General features: G+C 34.3%; 2 protein-coding genes across 3 annotated transcripts; one reads left to right on the forward strand and one right to left on the reverse strand.

Moving 5' to 3' along the window:
- Window positions 1-359: 359 nt before the first annotated feature.
- On the forward strand, window positions 360-3,585 carry LOC147534686 (luminal-binding protein 5-like). Its single transcript, XM_086647269.1, has 7 exons — window positions 360-744; window positions 952-1,219; window positions 1,306-1,520; window positions 1,597-1,839; window positions 1,954-2,433; window positions 2,549-2,786; window positions 2,872-3,585. Exons 1-7 carry the CDS (start codon window positions 687-689, stop codon window positions 3,377-3,379), a joined length of 2,010 nt encoding a protein of 669 aa, XP_086503395.1. The 5' UTR covers window positions 360-686; the 3' UTR covers window positions 3,380-3,585.
- A 213-nt stretch (window positions 3,586-3,798) lies between these two features.
- Window positions 3,799-7,871, reverse strand: LOC147534687 (uncharacterized). Of its 2 annotated transcripts, none has more exons than XR_015227511.1 (13): window positions 6,410-7,797; window positions 6,287-6,320; window positions 6,096-6,181; window positions 5,953-6,012; window positions 5,736-5,840; window positions 5,555-5,635; window positions 5,258-5,444; window positions 4,898-5,062; window positions 4,605-4,702; window positions 4,458-4,488; window positions 4,249-4,368; window positions 4,131-4,173; window positions 3,799-4,032 (listed from the first exon to the last, which is right to left on the reverse strand). XR_015227511.1 is itself a non-coding variant. In XM_086647268.1 (13 exons), exons 1-11 carry the CDS (start codon window positions 7,634-7,636, stop codon window positions 4,259-4,261), a joined length of 2,184 nt encoding a protein of 727 aa, XP_086503394.1. In that variant the 5' UTR covers window positions 7,637-7,871; the 3' UTR covers window positions 3,799-4,032; window positions 4,131-4,161; window positions 4,249-4,258. The 2 variants fall into 2 exon arrangements, 1 of the variants encoding a protein (XP_086503394.1); XM_086647268.1 differs by having other exon boundaries at window positions 4,131-4,161; window positions 6,410-7,871.
- Window positions 7,872-22,034: the final 14,163 nt, after the last annotated feature.

Below are 22,034 nucleotides of genomic sequence, written 5' to 3' on the forward strand. Positions count from 1 at the left end.
TTCAGAGTGATTATAGATAATGAATCATCCGGGTTTTTATTTTGTGTATGAGTTGTCGTGTGACGAGTATCGGTGCCGAAGAATTACTTGCCTAGACCTGTGAGCTGTGCTCATTCTTAGAGAACAACAGTCGTCAGTCGTATTCCACCTAGTTCTATCTTGAAATAATTTGGTTTTCTCCAGTATGCAAACACTAACATATAAACAGTACCCCTGCTCCTTCATTTTACTCTTGGGCCTCCTCATCGCTTCGCGCCCCACGGCTTGCATAGTCCGAGGGCAGTCAGAACAGCCAAGAGAGGGGTGGGGAATGGGGTGCCTTAAGAGGGCCCATACTAAAAAACCGTTTTATGATCTTTCTACAATGTAGAAGGTTCTAGTTTGCCTTAAAATCTAGGTTATTCCAGGAGTTTTCTACTAATAATCAAGGGTCCCAAACAATTCCAACTCAAGAACGATTACGATTGGCTGAACACTCAACCCACCAATTTTGATTGGTCCACGTCATTCAAGTTGACGTTTCATTTCTCTTCCTTTACGCGAAAAAATCGAACATGAAAACTATATAAACTTCAGTCATTTTCTCATCTCTTAACAAAACTTAGGCGTGAAACATTAAAAAAACATCTGATATTTTCTCTCTCTAATCTCTCTCTCACTTGGTTTACTTCTCTCTGTAAAACGCCATGGCTAGCTCATGGAGAAATCGCGGGTCTTCGATTGTCCTAGCAATTATACTATTCGGTAAGTTTGATATTCTCTAATCATTTCTTCCATTTTATTTAAGCATTAGAATTTGGTTAATTTCTTAATTTGTTTTGTCATAACTATAGAGTAACTAGGGTTTTAGGCTATAAATTACTTATGTTAAGATATGAATTAGGTTTATTGATTTGTTTTGACAGTATAGTAGTAAAATATTGACTAACATTATAAATTATCTCTTCACAGGATGTCTATCTACATTAACAATTGCTAAAGAGGAAGAAACAAAATTAGGAACTGTAATTGGAATAGATCTTGGTACAACCTACTCATGTGTTGGTGTTTACAAGAATGGTCATGTTGAAATCATAGCCAATGATCAAGGAAACAGAATTACCCCATCATGGGTTGCATTTACTGAAAATGAGAGACTTATCGGTGAGGCTGCCAAGAATCAGGCACCTGTTAACGCCGAAAGAACTATCTTCGATGTTAAAAGACTTATCGGAAGAAAGTATACATCTTTAATTATCCTCACATTGTTCATAAGTTTCTTCTAAATTTGATTTTGGGTTTTAGGTACTAACAAGAAATTTGCAGGTTTGATGATAAAGAGGTGCAGAAGGATATGAAGATGGTTCCTTATAAGATTGTGAATAAGGATGGGAAGCCTTATATTCAGGTCAAGCTTAAAGATGGGGAGACTAAAGTATTCAGTCCTGAGGAAATTAGTGCTATGATTTTAACCAAAATGAAAGAAACAGCTGAAGCATTCCTTGGGAAGAAAATCAAGGATGCCGTCGTTACTGTTCCTGGTAAGATAAGTTCTATTTTTGATGGAAAATTCTTGTTTCTTATGGAAATTCATTTACCCATCTATGAATTTTGCAGCATACTTCAATGATGCTCAGAGACAAGCTACCAAGGATGCTGGTGTGATTGCTGGACTTAATGTAGCAAGAATTATCAATGAACCGACTGCTGCTGCGATTGCTTATGGTTTGGACAAGAAGGGTGGAGAAAAGAACATCCTTGTGTTTGATCTTGGTGGTGGTACATTTGATGTCAGTATCTTGACCATTGATAATGGAGTTTTTGAGGTTTTGGCCACAAATGGAGACACCCACTTGGGAGGTAATCTACTTGATTCCTTGTTAATTTGCAAATTCGATATGGGTTCGAATATATATGGAATAAGGTTTTTGCACATACAGTCATGAAATGTTCATAATGGGTGATTTTCTGCAGGTGAGGATTTCGATCATAGGGTTATGGATTACTTCATCAAATTGATCAAGAAGAAGCATGGAAAAGACATCAGCAAGGACAACAGAGCTCTTGGAAAATTGAGAAGAGAGTGTGAACGAGCTAAGAGAGCTTTGAGTAACCAACATCAAGTTCGTGTCGAGATTGAATCACTATACGATGGGTTGGATTTCTCCGAACCACTAACACGAGCTCGGTTTGAGGAATTGAACAATGACTTGTTTAGAAAGACCATGGGACCTGTGAAGAAAGCAATGGAAGATGCTGGTTTAGAGAAAAACCAGATCGATGAAATTGTTCTTGTTGGTGGTAGTACTAGAATTCCCAAGGTTCAACAACTTCTTAAAGATTTCTTCGACGGAAAGGAACCCAACAAGGGTGTTAACCCCGACGAAGCTGTTGCTTATGGTGCTGCTGTTCAAGGAGGTATTTTGAGCGGAGAAGGTGGAGACGAAACAAAAGGTAATATTGTGAAGTATCTATTTCCTTTCCCTTATTATCCTGAATGAAAGATCGAAAAGAGATAAAGATATATGGTGTGGTTTATTTCGTACTGAGTTCTTCGTCGTGTTTGCAGATATTCTTCTCTTGGATGTTGCTCCTCTCACTCTTGGTATTGAAACTGTTGGTGGAGTTATGACCAAGGTGATTCCAAGGAACACTGTCATTCCCACAAAGAAAAGTCAAGTTTTCACTACTTACCAAGATCAGCAAACAACTGTTTCTATCAAAGTTTATGAAGGTGAAAGGAGTCTAACTAAGGATTGTAGAGAACTCGGAAAATTCGACCTATCAGGCATTCCTCCAGCTCCAAGGTACTAACTACTCTATCACCTTTTTGAAAACTATATATTTACCATCACAAGAAAGCTAACTTCAAAATTCTGTTGTTTTGAGCAGGGGAACTCCTCAGATTGAAGTCACATTTGAGGTTGATGCTAATGGTATTCTGAATGTTAAAGCTGAAGACAAAGGAACTGGGCGGGCGGAGAAAATCACCATTACAAACGATAAGGGTCGATTGAGTCAAGAAGAAATTGATAGAATGGTTCGGGAAGCAGAGGAATTTGCCGAGGAAGATAAGAAGGTTAAAGAAAAGATCGATGCACGAAACAGCTTAGAAACTTATATTTACAACATGAAGAACCAGATAAATGACAAGGACAAACTTGCAGATAAGTTAGAATCTGAAGAGAAGGAGAAAATTGAAACAGCAGTGAAAGAAGCTTTAGAATGGCTTGATGAGAACCAGAGTGGTGAGAAAGAGGATTATGATGAGAAGCTCAAGGAGGTTGAAGCTGTTTGTAATCCAATCATTAGTGCTGTTTATCAGAGATCTGGTGGCAGTGCTAGTGGTGGTGCTGGATCGGAGGGAGAAGACGATGACGACTCACACGATGAACTTTGAAGAGTAGAACGAAAGTAGTTAGAGTAGAAACTGATGTTTAAGGTTTTGTTTGACAAAAAAAAACATTAAAAAGAAGGGGATGTGAGTTATGGGATTCTCCCTTCTCTCTTTGATTTCCATTATGTCTCTCTCTGTCTTCTCTAGTTGATGATTGAGAAGGAGAGAGAGTTTTTGCGTACTTGAATATATGAATTTAGTTTTGTGCAGAAGGTTTCTTTTTCTACAACTATCTCTCAGCCAATTGAAGTACATAACTTGAAAAACACAAATTAATGTTGTAAAATCTGTTTTCCGTTAGTATTAATTAGCGCTGCAAGAGTAAGGTGGGTCTGTTGCTAATCAGTCTTGGCTCAATGAAAGCCCCAACTAATCAAAGTTTTGGCCACAAACACGTTTATGAAATCATTATAGTACTCATCTTACCAAACACTTCAATTTCATATCAAATGAGAAAATCAAACTCGGGTTCTAATTATTATGACAGAAAGCAAAAAATGTAATCAATTTTCACAAACCCAAGCAACTGAGAAATTATTCAAAAGATCCAGATCTTCACCATTATCCACACTTCAGTCATCTTCTTTTGTGCTCACTTCTGCAACTATATTCTTCACTTCTCTTTTATGCTTTTAAATCCATATGAAAATGTTCCCCTATATACACAAACACAAGTGTTTCAGAAATTACTCCTTTATACTCAACCAATACAACTCTTAATTAGTGCTGGTGTAAAATAATCAGAACACCATACCTAGCCGTTTCGTCATAGCTTCCTCTATGATCTGCAACAAAAACTAAATTTAAGGGTGTTTTAGAAGACAATGAAATGTTGAATTCAATTTCTGAGGTGTTTTTCGAATCCAACTTGCCTGAATCTGACTACTTTGTTGTTCCACCAGCTTCTTCATTTTCTATAGTCTTCACCACTTTCGCAGTTTTAATCGTCACCTCTTTCTTTCTATCCTTAAAACTCACATGAAAGAATTCTCCTATACATATTTCAATAAATCACACATTCTCTATAGTCAGACTCAAACAATAGAAAAACACTAACGTAAAAAAAGAAGAAGAAACATACCTAACTGCTCAATCATATAATCCGCTATGATCTGCAACAAAGACAAGATTCAAAACTTTAGAGGACAAGGAAAATGGACATTCACAATCGAAAAAACCACCTGCAACGAGGGGAAAAAAACTCTGAATGAACTAAAATGGCACCCACGTCGCAAAGATCTACTTCTTTTAAGATATTATAAATTGCTCCATTTATCTCTTCACTGCTAGGTTCTTCGTTATGATTCACAACTGCTTCGCCCTTCCCTGGATTTCGTAAAATTGGGTTCATCATTAGAATACATAGTTAGACTCCACGAGTATCATGCTTAGGGAAAGTCAGCCTCGATCGAGCCAGATCTAGATGTGTCAGACTCCGACGAGTCAGACTATTCAGAGAAACAAACAAACAAACATCACCTTAGGTTTGAGTTTCTAGTCTTGAAACAAAAATGTGTATACCTTTATTGTTTTTAGGAGCAGCTTGAGACGCACTGGCTGGTGACTTACTAGAAGCCATTCCTTCCTTGTTCGTCCCAGCTTCGGCAGGGGTATGATTCACAACTGCTTCATTTATCTCTTCACTGCTAGGTTCTTGGTTATGATTCACAACTGCTTCGCCCTTCCCTGGATTTCATAAAATTGGGTTCATCATTAGAATGCATAGTTAGACTCGATGAATATCATGCTTAGGAAAAGTCAGCCACGGACGAGCCAGATCTAGATGAGTCAGACTCCGGCGAGTCAGACTATTCAGAGAAACAAACAACCGAACATCGCCTTAGGTTTTGAGTTTGTAGTCTTGAAACAAAACGTATATACCTTTATTATTTTTAGGAGCAGCTTGAGACACGCTGACTGGTGACTTACTAGAAGCCATTCCTTGCTTGTTCGTCCCAGCTTCGGCAGGGGTATTGTTACTCGTGTGTTGTGCATCATCACGATAATTACTCGCATTGATTATTGCACAACTAGGAAAAATATCTCGACCGAACTTTCTCTTTATACCCTTTATTGGAAAGATAAAATCAAGTAGAATTTACTGTTATATAAGTATAAACTTCGATTATAAAGAAACAAACACAAACTAATGAAAGAATCAGATGGACTCAATTCTACCTGTCTAACTTTATCAAGGTGTGAGGTTACTGATATTTCTTTGGGACATTCAAGAAATTCGAGCAACGCCTCTATGATCTCCTGAAAACAGATGAACCAATTATGTAACCAACCATTAACACTTTAAGGGTAATATATCAGAATCAAGACAGAAGTATGCATGATAATGATATTAACAAACCTTTTCAGTGTCCCATTTAGAAATTGGGACATCAAGCAAAGTACATAAATGGATCAAAGTTTCTTTTTCGCATTCGCTAAGCTTTTTCTTTGTGTTTTCTCTTTCCTGCAAAAATTTTTGGCTTCTTAATTAGTTCTAATTGTATGAAGTTGATTCAAATTAGAATGGAATCATATCCATAATAGTAACTTCATATACGAGTTATGAGTTATCGTACCTCATCGTTAACCCAAACAAAGCCTGAAAATTCGTATAGGTTATTCTTTACTGCGTAAAGCTGCAAAAAGAAAAACCTAATGTTCATAATGACAAGATTCCATTTCTAACTATGAAGATCATAACAAGATATGCTTCTTTTACCTCTAATTCTTTCTCTCCAAAAAGAAGAGTGTGAAGTAAGCGTAAGAGGTCTTTATTAAGATCTCTCTGTGATAGATTCCACTTAACTGAAATATTCACAAGATCGATGAAAATTTAACCTAAATTCTGATACTGAAGAAGAATTTGATTGAACAAAAAGTAATTCAATGGAAGATAAAGAGAGATGTTACCATTTTGAATATCTATTAGTCGTCTTCCTCTACCCTGCAGATATAATTAATCGACGAATAGAGCAATATTAGTTGATGAACAATAAAGAGAATTAATCTTAATTAAAGTGATTAATTGTCTACCTTGACAATAACGACATTATCGTCATCTGTTCCATCATAATCTTCATCAGGCTCTTCTGTTTCAGAATTTCCTCTGTTTTTCTCTTTTAGTTTCTTGCTTTCTTCCTCTTCATCAGCATCTTTTTCTTCTTTTCCATTTTCAATCTCTTTATATTCATCTGTTCCATTAGAATCTCCCATTTCATCCTTAGGTTTCTTGCTTTCTTCATTTTCCTTTGAACTTTTAGCCTCTTTATCTTCTTCCTCTGTTCCTTCTTCTTGCTGATCATCAGCTTGATTCCTCTCGTCATCATCTCCTTCTTCTCCACTTTCGCTTCCTTCATCTTCATTCGATCCTTCAGATTCTCCTCCTTTATCCTCCATCTCCTCCGGTTCCTCAGGTTTCTTGCTTTCTTCATCTTCTTCTGAACTTTCAGTTTCTTCCTCTGTTCCTTCTTCTTGCTCATCATCAGATTTTTTCCTCTCGTCATCATCTCCTTCTTCTCCAATTTCACTTCCTTCATCTTCATCAGATCCTTCATATTTTCCTCCTCCTTTATCCTCCATCTCCTCCGCCTCGTCAGGTTTCTCGCTTTCTTCATCTTCTTCAGAACTTTCAGCTTCTTCCTCTGTTTCTTCTTTTTCTTCTTCACTTTCGCTTCCTTCTGAACTATCATATTTCATCATTGACTCATAACCTTCATCTGAACTATCATCCTCTGTTTTATCAGGATCTTCTTCTTCTTCTTGCTTATCTGATTTATTCCTCTCGTCATAATCTTCCTCTTCTCCACTTTCTCCATCTTCATCTTCCTTCGATCCTTCAGATTCTCCTACTTTCTTCTCGTCATCTTCAGATTTCTTCATTTTCTCGTCATCATCTTCCTCCGATCCTTCAGATTCTCCTCCTTTCTTCTCCTCATCTTCAGATTTCTTCATTTTCTCATCATCATCTTCCTCCGATCCTTCAGATTCTCCTCCTTTCTTCTCCTCATCTTCAGATTTCTTCATTTTCACATCATCATCTTCTTCTTCTTGTGCACTCTTAACATCATTTCTGCTTTTTGATAGTATCTCCATTTTCCTGTCCTTTCGTTCATTCATCTCAAATTCCTGATTCTTTCTTTTCGATCCTAACTCTATAATCTCATCTTCTTTATCTTCATCTTCTGTAATTTTAACCTCAGATTTCTCTTCATTTTCCGATTTCGAACCTGAATTTGATTCTTCTCTACTTTTACTAGCCATGATTTTTGCACAGAAGAACTAAAACCCTAAATTTCGAACCCTAGATTTTTGGAATCGACTTACAGTATAAAGCTTTTCTAAGAAATGTGAACTACTCTCTTGATTCTAACAGAAAAAATGAGCTCCAGTTCTATTCAGTTATCAAGTATTTATAGGAGGTTATTCTTGTTATTTGTTTCTCTTTGTATTTCTAACAAAGTCGGTGATGCCTGATCTTACTCCACGTGTATTACTCAATACCAAAAGTACAAGAAAGCCCTTCACTACTACTCGTGTCACGAAAACAAGAAAGGTTGTAGGTTAAGACAATAGTCCCGAAAGATTTTAGCGTTCCTATACTCTTAGTGGCAAAAACTGTAGTTCCCGCCAACTAAATCGTTCTTACAGATTCAAGGTATTTCAATTTTGGTGGTCAAAGCAAGAGAGAAAAATAGTTGAAACAAGTCTCATAGTACAATGTCTATCTAAGTTTGTTTTTATTTTGAATTGTTAGCCTGTCTCAAACTTTTGATCGGTAAAATGGAAAATTGAATTTCTTACCCCTCCTCCGATCAAGGGTCGTTGCAACAATGTCTATCTAAGTTGGTGACGTAGATATATTCTTCCCGCCTCAAGACTTATTTATTTGATTATTGGCATAAAAGAAAACCAACTCCATTTTTGCAGAAGAACCTCCACCTTATGATCAACAATATGCATCATATTTAAGTCTGTGTTCAACCATGTCAGCAAAGTGCATGTATTTTTCAATTTTACCGACTACTTCTGCCCCTACACACATCGATCATTTAAAACTTTTCTTTTGAATTATAAATCAACTCCATATTGGTTTTGGTTGTTTGTTCCAGCACATCTCAATCGTCTATTTGTTTTTTGGACGAGATGCCAAGGTGCAAAATAGGAAGTACATTGCCTGTGAAGACATGATTTAAAGGAGTAATAACTTAAATCTTCAATGTTTTATACTCGTAGCCTTGATCTCATTAGATGGAAGAATTCTTCGTCTTAGTTTCCGCTTTTTCGTGCAAAGCAAGTCTAAACTGTCAGTTGTATTAATATTTTGATTATGGAACTGTATCCTGAACTGATAGTTTGAGATTTCCAAGCAGATTATAAGCTAATGTAGTAATGTTGTTATTTGTGGTGTTTTTCGGAGAAGGATTCTTCAAGTTGTATCAGACTTCCATTTGTATAAATTGAAAACGATTGCCAGTCGACTTTATAATACAATTTCTTAGATTGGATTTTTATTGAAAAAAATACAGAGAGCAGCAGGGCTATTTAGAGAACCCCTATTTCTGACGCTTTTTTTTTTGGGTGGGACGTTATATAGGCACACGCATGGTGTTTTTTCTACTATGCCGCCAAAACATCATACTTGACTTGCACCAAGTCAAATGTAAAACCCATCTTCATCTCCATTTATTTTCTTCACACCCCAAGCACCACTGTGGTGCCCCAAATCTTAGCAGGTTATCTATATTGTCTTCATTTTAGACACTTCAGACCCATCTTTCCACTCTCATTTGTTTGACTACTATCACTCTCTCAATTCACCTTCATCCTCATTTCCATCACCAAACCACAACAAAGTCACAAACAACTACCATGGAGGTAGAGGTGAAGATCAGAGTGACTAAGAGAAATAGGCATTTGACACCTTTGACATTGATAGTCCACCTTAAGCATATATAATCTACAGTGGCGTGGCTATAAGTTTAGGGGTCCGGTGCAGAATTTCTCATGAGGCCCTTTATATGTTAAAAGACAATCAATAATCTCAATGTTCGAAATTTTATATAAAATTAAAAATTGAATAAAAAAGTGAAAAAAAATAAATTAGTTAAGAATTCGTGAACGATTTATACGTAAATTAAATTAATCAATTGAAAATCTTTAATCATCATAGGATTGGGTAAGATTTTAAAAGAGTGAAGTATGAATTAATAAACTTTAATGAGAGATTAGCTCTTCATAGTAAACTACTTTAATGAATCCATTGAAATTTTTGCAAGTTCTAACTTTAAGTTTGGATGGAGAGAATGTATTGAGTATTTGAGTGAGTTAAGCTCAAACTTTTATTAGTTAAGTGATAGAGCACCAACAGAGATTGTGAGTGTCTTAAAAAACTAACTTGGGTCGAGAGAGATTGTGACAAGTGAATTAATGTGTTTAAAAGAGAGTATGTATTAGGGCGTTGATGATGTTAAGGAAGTAATCTTTTTTTTTTTTTTGTTGGAGTTAAAGGAAGTAATCAAGTAAGAGAAATAAAAGAGATGTAGAAAAATTGTCTGTGCCTTGGGTCCATGACTTGAGTTTTGTGGGCCCTTAAATTCCAAATGATAGTGTAGATTAGGTACAAATTCAGAACAAGCTTTGTGGGGCCCATGTGGTGGAGGGGCCAAGTGCGGCTGCCCTGCTGGCACCCCCCACCACTGATAACCTACGACTTCACGTAAAATTCATGCTTAAGCACGAATAAAGAACAACAAGGTGGAGATAAAATAAACTCATTTACCTCGTATTCAAATAAAACCACAAAAGTTTAAGTGACAAACCCATAATAGAAAAGGAATGGCAAAGATAACGAGGTGAATGATAACCACTAATTATAACCAAAGCAATATGTGACAAAGTAACATTTTTAGATGATTTACTTATTCAACAATACTACCTTACAGTACTATTAGACTGTATTTAGTTTATTTTTATGAGATTATTAGACTGTATTAGTTACTTATGGATTAGTGGAAACAACACAAGTCAACCACAATAGTAGTTTTTCCTCTTTTTAGGAAGACAACATACCCAACTTAAATTAGTAAGGCTACAAAAGACATATCAAGGCATACAAAATTATATCTCATAAAAAAAAAGGCATACAAAATTATTTTATTTTCTATTACAAAGCATATGAATTGGTATATTCAATAAAACTCTTCCTTTCTTTTTGTTGAAAGAAATGGAAGTCTTATTTTTTTTTTGTTGAACTAAAATAAAAGTCTTCTTGAAAAATTCATTTGATTGTGAAAAGGGTTTCCCTATCATGCCTTCAGGATACATCTTAAGACATAACTTTCTTTTTTGTTTTAATGTTAGAAATCTTGAAATCAATAAAAGTTAGTAAGGAGAGTTATAAGTTAACTTGAGTTTTATGACCACCCAATCCCGTGACCATGAGGATTAACCCTTGTTAAAATGGTAATTTTTATTTATGATTATGCCTTTGTTTAACTTCGTCATAGAAAAAGAACAGCAATAGTGCTTAAGAAGGATCGTTTAACATAAGAGATAAAGAGAAAACTTACAAAGGAGAGCAGAAACCAGACTTAATCCCAAATTTAAGAAGGATCGTTTAACATAAGAGATAAAGAGAAAACTTACAAAGGAGAGCAGAAACCAGACTTAATCTTCAAAATACCGATAAAGAGAAAACTTACAAAGATGGGAGAGCAGAAACCAGACTTAATCTTCAAAATACTTCGGCTTTATTAATCTTCTAGCTTTAATTACAAACTACTATTACAGAGCTTGACAGAGAAAGAGAGAAGAAACTAAAAACTTGAAAGGGAAAAACTTAGAAGAAAAAACTTAGGTTCAGAATGAACCAACATTCTGAATTTATAAAAATTTTTAGATGACCGGAACAGTTCCGGTTTCCAGGTCTACTTCGTCGTCTTCTGATGAATAGTGAATAGTAAAATTGACTTTTACTATTTGCCTTTTACTATTTGTCACAGTAAGCCGCCATCTACTGTTGGCACAGTAAGCCGCCTTCTATTGTTGAGAATAGTTCTTGACTCTTCCTGTCGAAATAGTTCTTGACTCTTCCTGTCAAAATAGTTCTTGACTCTTCCTGTCGAAACAGTCTTGACCTTTACTATTTAAGCTGACAATCAATATTTTGAATAGTGTCTTCTAGATGCTGATACTGTCGAATAATACTGAAATACGGATTTACTTTACAATTGTACAGTAACTGTAGCATACTACTGATCTTTTTGTTTGCCTTTTGCAGATTTAGTAACTTCTGAGAATGCACTTCGATGATAGCATCCCAGTAATCTGCCATTGAGGTATCCGATTTTGCTGATTTTGAGTCATCGAAATCCTCATTCGGATCTTGGCTTTCTCCAGCCAATACAGCATACTGATTTTCTTGAGATGACGAGTCATCTAGAATTTCAGTCTCTATATCTTGCTTCTGATGATGAGCTAGGAATTGATTTTTAATTATTTCCATAGCTTTAATCTGTTGATCTACAGATGAAAGGTTCGGATATTTTTTCTGAATATCATCCAATAAAAATTGGAAAATATTATCAGAAGGTGAAATAGATACGGATTTTTGAGTAGCCTTATAGGCATTTTCATACTCAATTACAGTTTGACAAATGAGTTTATGGGTATCTGTAATAGGAAATCCATCCCACCATTTGTAATGAAAAGTTCTGCTAATACATGGAATTAATAGATCATCAAAGTGAAATTCTAGATCCCATCTCCATATCCATGGTATTTTGAACTCTGCCATATAACAGAGTGCTGATAACCCTTTTGGGGTTTTTTCTGCAGTTTTTCCCTTGAGCTTTGGATGATACTCATACCATTTTAGCCAAGGGTCTTTCAGTGTATCTGGTAAGAAACTCAGTTCTGGACCGAATTTCTCCCACCAATGCAGAAACCAGAGAGGAAAACCTTTTCCTTTAACAATTTCAGGGTTAATACTGATAAACCAGGAGTGTTTTCTGATTGGATTCTGATAATAGAACATGAATTACCATGCCAAAACATAATCCCAATAATTATAGTTTTGACCATTCAATTTCAGGCTTCTGGGTCTTGAGGGGTCAAGAGCCCATTCTGTTATATGTAAGACTTTTACTATATAACACTTAGAATGTGTTATAGGAGACTTACTGTCTTTCAGATTATAATGGTAGTGTACCATTTGTACAGATTCTGTTTCATTCAAAATGGCTTCATAGATATATCTATGCTTGCCATCTTGGATAGGATAGTTTTGTACTCCTAAGTACCGTTCTTTGATGTGCCATGGATCATGTCTCCACTGGACATCTTCTAAGGATACAGATAGAATTTTTTCAGTTATTAACTTTTTAGCATAAATGATTTCCTTTTTTAGGATATCTTTAGCAGTTAGTTTCGGATTGGGTTTATCCTGAGAGGATGATCCTACTACAGGGAATTCTGATAGAGAAGAAAATTTCCCTTTTTTCTGATTTACTTTCTTCGGATATCTAGATCCTCCTGCTCCTTTATCAGGTGGTTCCATCTTTATCCTGCAAAAATTCACGGGTTAAAAAATCAGGAAGAGAGTTCTGATTTCCTTTAATATATTCAATTTTAAAATCGAATGCAGATAATTCAGATTGCCATCTTGCAAAAATTTGTTTAGAAACTAAATTTTTAACATCCTTTTGCAAAATATCTTTTGCAGCACTACAGTCAATACGGAGTAGAAAAGATTGATTTAATAAATCATCTTGAAATTTAGAAATGCATTTGACTATTGATAACATTTCTTTTTTGATGGTGGAATAGTTTTTCTGAGCATTCTTCCACATTCCAGATGCGAATCTAAGTAATTCTTCTTTATTAGTAGAAGGGTTTTTCTGTTTTAGAATACCTCCATAACCAATATCAGAGGCATCCGTTTCAACAATTTTGAACCATTGAGGGTTTGCTAACCCTAGACATGGTAATTGTTTTACTCTAAGTTTGATTTTTCGGACTGCTTGGGTATGCTGATCATCCCAAGGTAATGGATTCTTTTTAAGCCTATCATATAAAATAGCACTATCCATTGCTATATTCTGGTAGTAGTCTGCTATATAATTAAGACTTCCTAAAAATCTTTGCAATTGATTTTTGTCTCTAATTTCATCAGGAAATTTAGAGGCAAATTCAATGCTTCTGTCAATAGGGATTATTGTCCCTTGACTAATATTCTGTCCTAGAAATCTAACTTCAGTTTGAAAGAGTTTCATTTTAGGTGCAGATATGACTAAACCATTTTTTCTGATAACATCTTTTGTAATTCTAAGATGTCTAAAATGTTGATCTATATTAGATGAAAATACTAATATATCATCTATATAAACAATAGTAAAATTTGAATACGGAATAAAAATATCGTTCATAATATTTTGAAATTCTGAAGGGGCATTTTTTAAACCGAATGGCATAACATTCCATTCATAATGCCCAAAGGGTACAGTAAATGCAGTTTTATATCTATCTTCTTCAGTTAGTTGAATCTGATAGTATCCAGATTTAAGATCAAATTTAGAAAATATTTTTGCAGAATGCAATCTATCTAAAAGATCTTTTTTGTTTGGAATAGGATATCTAATCCATTTCAGAGCATCATTCAAAGGTTTGTAATTTACTACAAGCCTTGGAACACCTCTTTCCTTTTCAGCTGCTTTATTCACATAGAAAGCGGTACAACTCCATGGTGAATAACTTTTTCTGATAAGCTTCTTTTCTAATAAATCTTGAATTTCTTTCTTACAAAGTTCAAGATATTCAGCATTCATTTGACTAGGACGAGCCTTAGTCGGAATCTGAGTTTTTTCATCAAATTCAGGTTTATAAGGTAAAGATACAATATATTTTTTCCTTTCCCAAAAAGCATTGGGAATATTGCTACAAACTTCGGTTAGAAATTGATTTTCAATTTCTTTGATTTTTAGTTTTATTTCTGGGGAGTTCAATTTCTCGGAAATATTCAAATTATGTATTTCTTCTTGTAAGAAGTTTAGATGAGCAGTTTTAGAATTAATTAAATATTCTAACTCATTTAAAGTCCTGGTTTCAGGGCTAGTAATAAATTCAAAATGTATTTTATGATTCTGAAAACTAGCATATAATCCGGTTTCATCTATCTTGTCATAAGGGAAAAATAAATTAATAAATGGAGTTCCCAGAATAACTTCTTGAGATAAATTTCGGATTAAAATAAAGGTTTGTGGAATACAGATTCCTTTATTACAAATATAAGCTTCAGGTAGCTTATAATTAATTGACATTCTATCTCCACTTGCAGAATGTAGAGATTGTACGGTTTTTTCGAAGTATTTAGTCGGAACTAAACCTTCTCTAATACAGTTCATGTCAGCTCCGCTATCCACCAATGCTACTGCATTAGTAATGGTATATTCTTTGTTGATAACAATATTAATACTTATATACCATTTCTGATAGGTAATTTTCTGCATAGTATTTAAAAAGATAAGATTATTATCTAAAATACTAGATGGTTCTGTGTTTAGAATAGCAATCGATTTATCTTTTGATTGATGTTTTTCAGCTAGACTTTCTAATTGAATAAGTCTGATATTCTGGTTATGTAACTCTTCTCTGATGAGTTTTATTTCAGATTTAACTATATTTACCTCACTTCTTAAATCTTGAGAAGTAGAAGGTTTTAAAGAAGTTTCTGGTTTTCCTTCAAGTCTTTGAAGTACTTCTTTCATACTGTAATGTTTAGTAATATTCGGTTTCTCAAAGGAACTAGGAGAGTTTTTTGTCTGTTCTAAGCAAAATTGTAATATTTTACTTTTTAGCAGAGGGTCTGTTACTTTATCTATCATAGATATTATTTCTGATTGAGTATCCGTTAAAACATTAATACTCAAGCCATTCATTTCTACAATGGCTTTCCAATAGTCTTGGTTTTTAGAACATTGTCCTGAACAAGGTTCCTTTTCAGATATATCTTCTGATTGGCTAGAAGATAGAAAGTCAATTTCATTGACATCCTCAGAGTCACTAGAAGATGAAGATTCTTCTTCAGTATTAGAGGTCAGGAAAACTTTGCTTAATTCAGCTTTTAGATTGTCATCAATTTTTAATTCATTCAGTTTTCTTTTTGTAGAACATTTATTAGCATAATGCCCTATTTTTCCGCATTTAAAACAAGTTTTATTACTTGTTTTTTGTCCTGATTTTGTTTCAGATTTATTAGGAATATAATTTCCTTTAAATCTTTTCTTATGTCGAGGCTTCTGATAATAAATTTCTTTATTCTGTTTGTATTTTCTTCTTTTCTTATAATAAGATTTTCGAGAATACTCTTTCGAATCTCTAGAATTCCTTTTATGAGATTTTGGATAATCAATTTTCATATCATATGCAAATTGACTACAGAATTCACCAATTTCTTTTTTCCCATGCAAATTCTGTTTTTTCAATTGGTATTGTAATTTCATATCATTACAAATTTCTAATCCAGTTTGAACACAAGTAGTAATTATATGTCCATAAGTTAGATAACTATAAGAGATGATGTTTTCATTATTTTGATCTCTTAGTCTTTGTCTAACTTTTTCAGCAAAAAGAGGAGGAAGTCCATCAATGAACTTAGCCTTCCAATATTCAGAATTAGCATCATTGCGTTGCATAACTTTACAGATAAAGACATCTTTATACCATCTAAAATGGGTTAAAGATGGACATCTAAGGTTCTGTAAAAGTTCTCGACTTTTCTCTTGCCTTTGAGGATGACTCCCCACAAAATGCAAAAGAATAGTCTGAAGTAAAGTATAAACTGCATCAGGTTTAACTTGTGCAGTATTTGGTTCAGGTTTTGTAGCTGTGAAAATTTCAGTCTGCTGGGCAACAGTGAGAACATTATCCCACCATCCTTTTAAGGCACCAACAAAACCAGTAACAATGAATTTAGCCACAGCCGAATCATCATTACCACTAGCTTTGCAAATGCTGGCATACATTAACATTTTATGAACAACTTCATAAATTTGATATTCTGAAAGACCATCAATATTCCATTCATAAATGGAACGACCATTATAAGAATTCTGATTTTGATAAAAGTCTTCCTCAAAGAGGAGATCTTGAGGAGTAGGTCTTTTATAATAGGTCTTAAAACCTGTATTAGGTTTTTAACATAAGAGATAAAGAGAAAACTTACAAAGGAGAGCAGAAACCAGACTTAATCTTCAAAATACTTCGGCTTTATTAATCTTCTAGCTTTAATTACAAACTACTATTACAGAGCTTGACAGAGAAAGAGAGAAGAAACTAAAAACTTGAAAGGGAAAAACTTAGAAGAAAAAACTTAGGTTCAGAATGAACCAACATTCTGAATTTATAAAAATTTTTAGATGACCGGAACAGTTCCGGTTTCCAGGTCTACTTCGTCGTCTTCTGATGAATAGTGAATAGTAAAATTGACTTTTACTATTTGCCTTTTACTATTTGTCACAGTAAGCCGCCATCTACTGTTGGCACAGTAAGCCGCCTTCTATTGTTGAGAATAGTTCTTGACTCTTCCTGTCGAAATAGTTCTTGACTCTTCCTGTCAAAATAGTTCTTGACTCTTCCTGTCGAAACAGTCTTGACCTTTACTATTTAAGCTGACAATCAATATTTTGAATAGTGTCTTCTAGATGCTGATACTGTCGAATAATACTGAAATACGGATTTACTTTACAATTCTACAGTAACTGTAGCATACTACTGATCTTTTTGTTTGCCTTTTGCAGATTTTAGTAACTTCTGAGAATGCACTTCGATGATAGCATCCCAGTAATCTGCCATTGAGGTATCCGATTTTGCTGATTTTGAGTCATCGAAATCCTCATTCGGATCTTGGCTTTCTCCAGCCAATACAGCATACTGATTTTCTTGAGATGACGAGTCATCTAGAATTTCAGTCTCTATATCTTGCTTCTGATGATGAGCTAGGAATTGATTTTTAATTATTTCCATAGCTTTAATCTGTTGATCTACAGATGAAAGGTTCGGATATTTTTTCTGAATATCATCCAATAAAAATTGGAAAATATTATCAGAAGGTGAAATAGATACGGATTTTTGAGTAGCCTTATAGGCATTTTCATACTCAATTACAGTTTGACAAATGAGTTTATGGGTATCTGTAATAGGAAATCCATCCCACCATTTGTAATGAAAAGTTCTGCTAATACATGGAATTAATAGATCATCAAAGTGAAATTCTAGATCCCATCTCCATATCCATGGTATTTTGAACTCTGCCATATAACAGAGTGTTGATAACCCTTTTGGGGTTTTTTCTGCAGTTTTTCCCTTGAGCTTTGGATGATACTCATACCATTTTAGCCAAGGGTCTTTCAGTGTATCTGGTAAGAAACTCAGTTCTGGACCGAATTTCTCCCACCAATGCAGAAACCAGAGAGGAAAACCTTTTCCTTTAACAATTTCAGGGTTAATACTGATAAACCAGGAGTGTTTTCTGATTGGATTCTGATAATAGAACATGAATGACCATGCCAAAACATAATCCCAATAATTATAGTTTTGACCATTCAATTTCAGGCTTCTGGGTCTTGAGGGGTCAAGAGCCCATTCTGTTATATGTAAGACTTTTACTATATAACACTTAGAATGTGTTATAGGAGACTTACTGTCTTTCAGATTATAATGGTGGTGTACCATTTGTACAGATTCTGTTTCATTCAAAATGGCTTCATAGATATATCTATGCTTGCCATCTTGGATAGGATAGTTTTGTATGCCTAAGTACCGTTCTTTGATGTGCCATGGATCATGTCTCCACTGGACATCTTCTAAGGATACAGATATTCTCCTCCAATTCGGATTTAAGCTATCATGGCTCTGATACCAAATTTAAGAAGGATCGTTTAACATAAGAGATAAAGAGAAAACTTACAAAGGAGAGCAGAAACCAGACTTAATCTTCAAAATACCGATAAAGAGAAAACTTACAAAGATGGGAGAGCAGAAACCAGACTTAATCTTCAAAATACTTCGGCTTTATTAATCTTCTAGCTTTAATTACAAACTACTATTACAGAGCTTGACAGAGAAAGAGAGAAGAAACTAAAAACTTGAAAGGGAAAAACTTAGAAGAAAAAACTTAGGTTCAGAATGAACCAACATTCTGAATTTATAAAAATTTTTAGATGACCGGAACAGTTCCGGTTTCCAGGTCTACTTCGTCGTCTTCTGATGAATAGTGAATAGTAAAATTGACTTTTACTATTTGCCTTTTACTATTTGTCACAGTAAGCCGCCATCTACTGTTGGCACAGTAAGCCGCCTTCTATTGTTGAGAATAGTTCTTGACTCTTCCTGTCGAAATAGTTCTTGACTCTTCCTGTCAAAATAGTTCTTGACTCTTCCTGTCGAAACAGTCTTGACCTTTACTATTTAAGCTGACAATCAATATTTTGAATAGTGTCTTCTAGATGCTGATACTGTCGAATAATACTGAAATACGGATTTACTTTACAATTGTACAGTAACTGTAGCATACTACTGATCTTTTTGTTTGCCTTTTGCAGATTTTAGTAACTTCTGAGAATGCACTTCGATGATAGCATCCCAGTAATCTGCCATTGAGGTATCCGATTTTGCTGATTTTGAGTCATCGAAATCCTCATTCGGATCTTGGCTTTCTCCAGCCAATACAGCATACTGATTTTCTTGAGATGACGAGTCATCTAGAATTTCAGTCTCTATATCTTGCTTCTGATGATGAGCTAGGAATTGATTTTTAATTATTTCCATAGCTTTAATCTGTTGATCTACAGATGAAAGGTTCGGATATTTTTTCTGAATATCATCCAATAAAAATTGGAAAATATTATCAGAAGGTGAAATAGATACGGATTTTTGAGTAGCCTTATAGGCATTTTCATACTCAATTACAGTTTGACAAATGAGTTTATGGGTATCTGTAATAGGAAATCCATCCCACCATTTGTAATGAAAAGTTCTGCTAATACATGGAATTAATAGATCATCAAAGTGAAATTCTAGATCCCATCTCCATATCCATGGTATTTTGAACTCTGCCATATAACAGAGTGCTGATAACCCTTTTGGGGTTTTTTCTGCAGTTTTTCCCTTGAGCTTTGGATGATACTCATACCATTTTAGCCAAGGGTCTTTCAGTGTATCTGGTAAGAAACTCAGTTCTGGACCGAATTTCTCCCACCAATGCAGAAACCAGAGAGGAAAACCTTTTCCTTTAACAATTTCAGGGTTAATACTGATAAACCAGGAGTGTTTTCTGATTGGATTCTGATAATAGAACATGAATGACCATGCCAAAACATAATCCCAATAATTATAGTTTTGACCATTCAATTTCAGGCTTCTGGGTCTTGAGGGGTCAAGAGCCCATTCTGTTATATGTAAGACTTTTACTATATAACACTTAGAATGTGTTATAGGAGACTTACTGTCTTTCAGATTATAATGGTGGTGTACCATTTGTACAGATTCTGTTTCATTCAAAATGGCTTCATAGATATATCTATGCTTGCCATCTTGGATAGGATAGTTTTGTACTCCTAAGTACCGTTCTTTGATGTGCCATGGATCATGTCTCCACTGGACATCTTCTAAGGATACAGATAGAATTTTTTCAGTTATTAACTTTTTAGCATAAATGATTTCCTTTTTTAGGATATCTTTAGCAGTTAGTTTCGGATTGGGTTTATCCTGAGAGGATGATCCTACTACAGGGAATTCTGATAGAGAAGAAAATTTCCCTTTTTTCTGATTTACTTTCTTCGGATATCTAGATCCTCCTGCTCCTTTATCAGGTGGTTCCATCTTTATCCTGCAAAAATTCACGGGTTAAAAAATCAGGAAGAGAGTTCTGATTTCCTTTAATATATTCAATTTTAAAATCGAATGCAGATAATTCAGATTGCCATCTTGCAAAAATTTGTTTAGAAACTAAATTTTTAACATCCTTTTGCAAAATATCTTTTGCAGCACTACAGTCAATACGGAGTAGAAAAGATTGATTTAATAAATCATCTTGAAATTTAGAAATGCATTTGACTATTGATAACATTTCTTTTTTGATGGTGGAATAGTTTTTCTGAGCATTCTTCCACATTCCAGATGCGAATCTAAGTAATTCTTCTTTATTAGTAGAAGGGTTTTTCTGTTTTAGAATACCTCCATAACCAATATCAGAGGCATCCGTTTCAACAATTTTGAACCATTGAGGGTTTGCTAACCCTAGACATGGTAATTGTTTTACTCTAAGTTTGATTTTTCGGACTGCTTGGGTATGCTGATCATCCCAAGGTAATGGATTCTTTTTAAGCCTATCATATAAAATAGCACTATCCATTGCTATATTCTGGTAGTAGTCTGCTATATAATTAAGACTTCCTAAAAATCTTTGCAATTGATTTTTGTCTCTAATTTCATCAGGAAATTTAGAGGCAAATTCAATGCTTCTGTCAATAGGGATTATTGTCCCTTGACTAATATTCTGTCCTAGAAATCTAACTTCAGTTTGAAAGAGTTTCATTTTAGGTGCAGATATGACTAAACCATTTTTTCTGATAACATCTTTTGTAATTCTAAGATGTCTAAAATGTTGATCTATATTAGATGAAAATACTAATATATCATCTATATAAACAATAGTAAAATTTGAATACGGAATAAAAATATCGTTCATAATATTTTGAAATTCTGAAGGGGCATTTTTTAAACCGAATGGCATAACATTCCATTCATAATGCCCAAAGGGTACAGTAAATGCAGTTTTATATCTATCTTCTTCAGTTAGTTGAATCTGATAGTATCCAGATTTAAGATCAAATTTAGAAAATATTTTTGCAGAATGCAATCTATCTAAAAGATCTTTTTTGTTTGGAATAGGATATCTAATCCATTTCAGAGCATCATTCAAAGGTTTGTAATTTACTACAAGCCTTGGAACACCTCTTTCCTTTTCAGCTGCTTTATTCACATAGAAAGCGGTACAACTCCATGGTGAATAACTTTTTCTGATAAGCTTCTTTTCTAATAAATCTTGAATTTCTTTCTTACAAAGTTCAAGATATTCAGCATTCATTTGACTAGGACGAGCCTTAGTCGGAATCTGAGTTTTTTCATCAAATTCAGGTTTATAAGGTAAAGATACAATATATTTTTTCCTTTCCCAAAAAGCATTGGGAATATTGCTACAAACTTCGGTTAGAAATTGATTTTCAATTTCTTTGATTTTTAGTTTTATTTCTGGGGAGTTCAATTTCTCGGAAATATTCAAATTATGTATTTCTTCTTGTAAGAAGTTTAGATGAGCAGTTTTAGAATTAATTAAATATTCTAACTCATTTAAAGTCCTGGTTTCAGGGCTAGTAATAAATTCAAAATGTATTTTATGATTCTGAAAACTAGCATATAATCCGGTTTCATCTATCTTGTCATAAGGGAAAAATAAATTAATAAATGGAGTTCCCAGAATAACTTCTTGAGATAAATTTCGGATTAAAATAAAGGTTTGTGGAATACAGATTCCTTTATTACAAATATAAGCTTCAGGTAGCTTATAATTAATTGGCATTCTATCTCCACTTGCAGAATGTAG

This window comes from Eschscholzia californica, unplaced genomic scaffold, assembly GCF_041429995.1.
Source record: "Eschscholzia californica isolate CP2 unplaced genomic scaffold, dmEscCali1.0.p SCAF_6, whole genome shotgun sequence".
NCBI classification, from domain to species: domain Eukaryota; kingdom Viridiplantae; phylum Streptophyta; class Magnoliopsida; order Ranunculales; family Papaveraceae; genus Eschscholzia; species Eschscholzia californica.

Bases quoted from the DNA above. Each gene is read 5' to 3' on its own strand.
- LOC147534686 (XM_086647269.1), top strand. From the start codon at position 687: ATGGCTAGCTCATGGAGAAATCGCGGGTCTTCGATTGTCCTAGCAATT. The intron at 745-951 runs GTAAGTTTGATA...ATCTCTTCACAG, and splicing joins CCTAGCAATTATACTATTCG to GATGTCTATCTACATTAACA. The intron at 1,220-1,305 runs GTATACATCTTT...AGAAATTTGCAG, and splicing joins AAAAGACTTATCGGAAGAAA to GTTTGATGATAAAGAGGTGC.
- LOC147534687 (XM_086647268.1), bottom strand. From the start codon at position 7,636: ATGGCTAGTAAAAGTAGAGAAGAATCAAATTCAGGTTCGAAATCGGAA. The intron at 6,182-6,286 runs GTAACATCTCTC...TGAATATTTCAG, and splicing joins ACTAATAGATATTCAAAATG to TTAAGTGGAATCTATCACAG. The intron at 6,013-6,095 runs GTAAAAGAAGCA...TTCTTTTTGCAG, and splicing joins TTGGAGAGAAAGAATTAGAG to CTTTACGCAGTAAAGAATAA.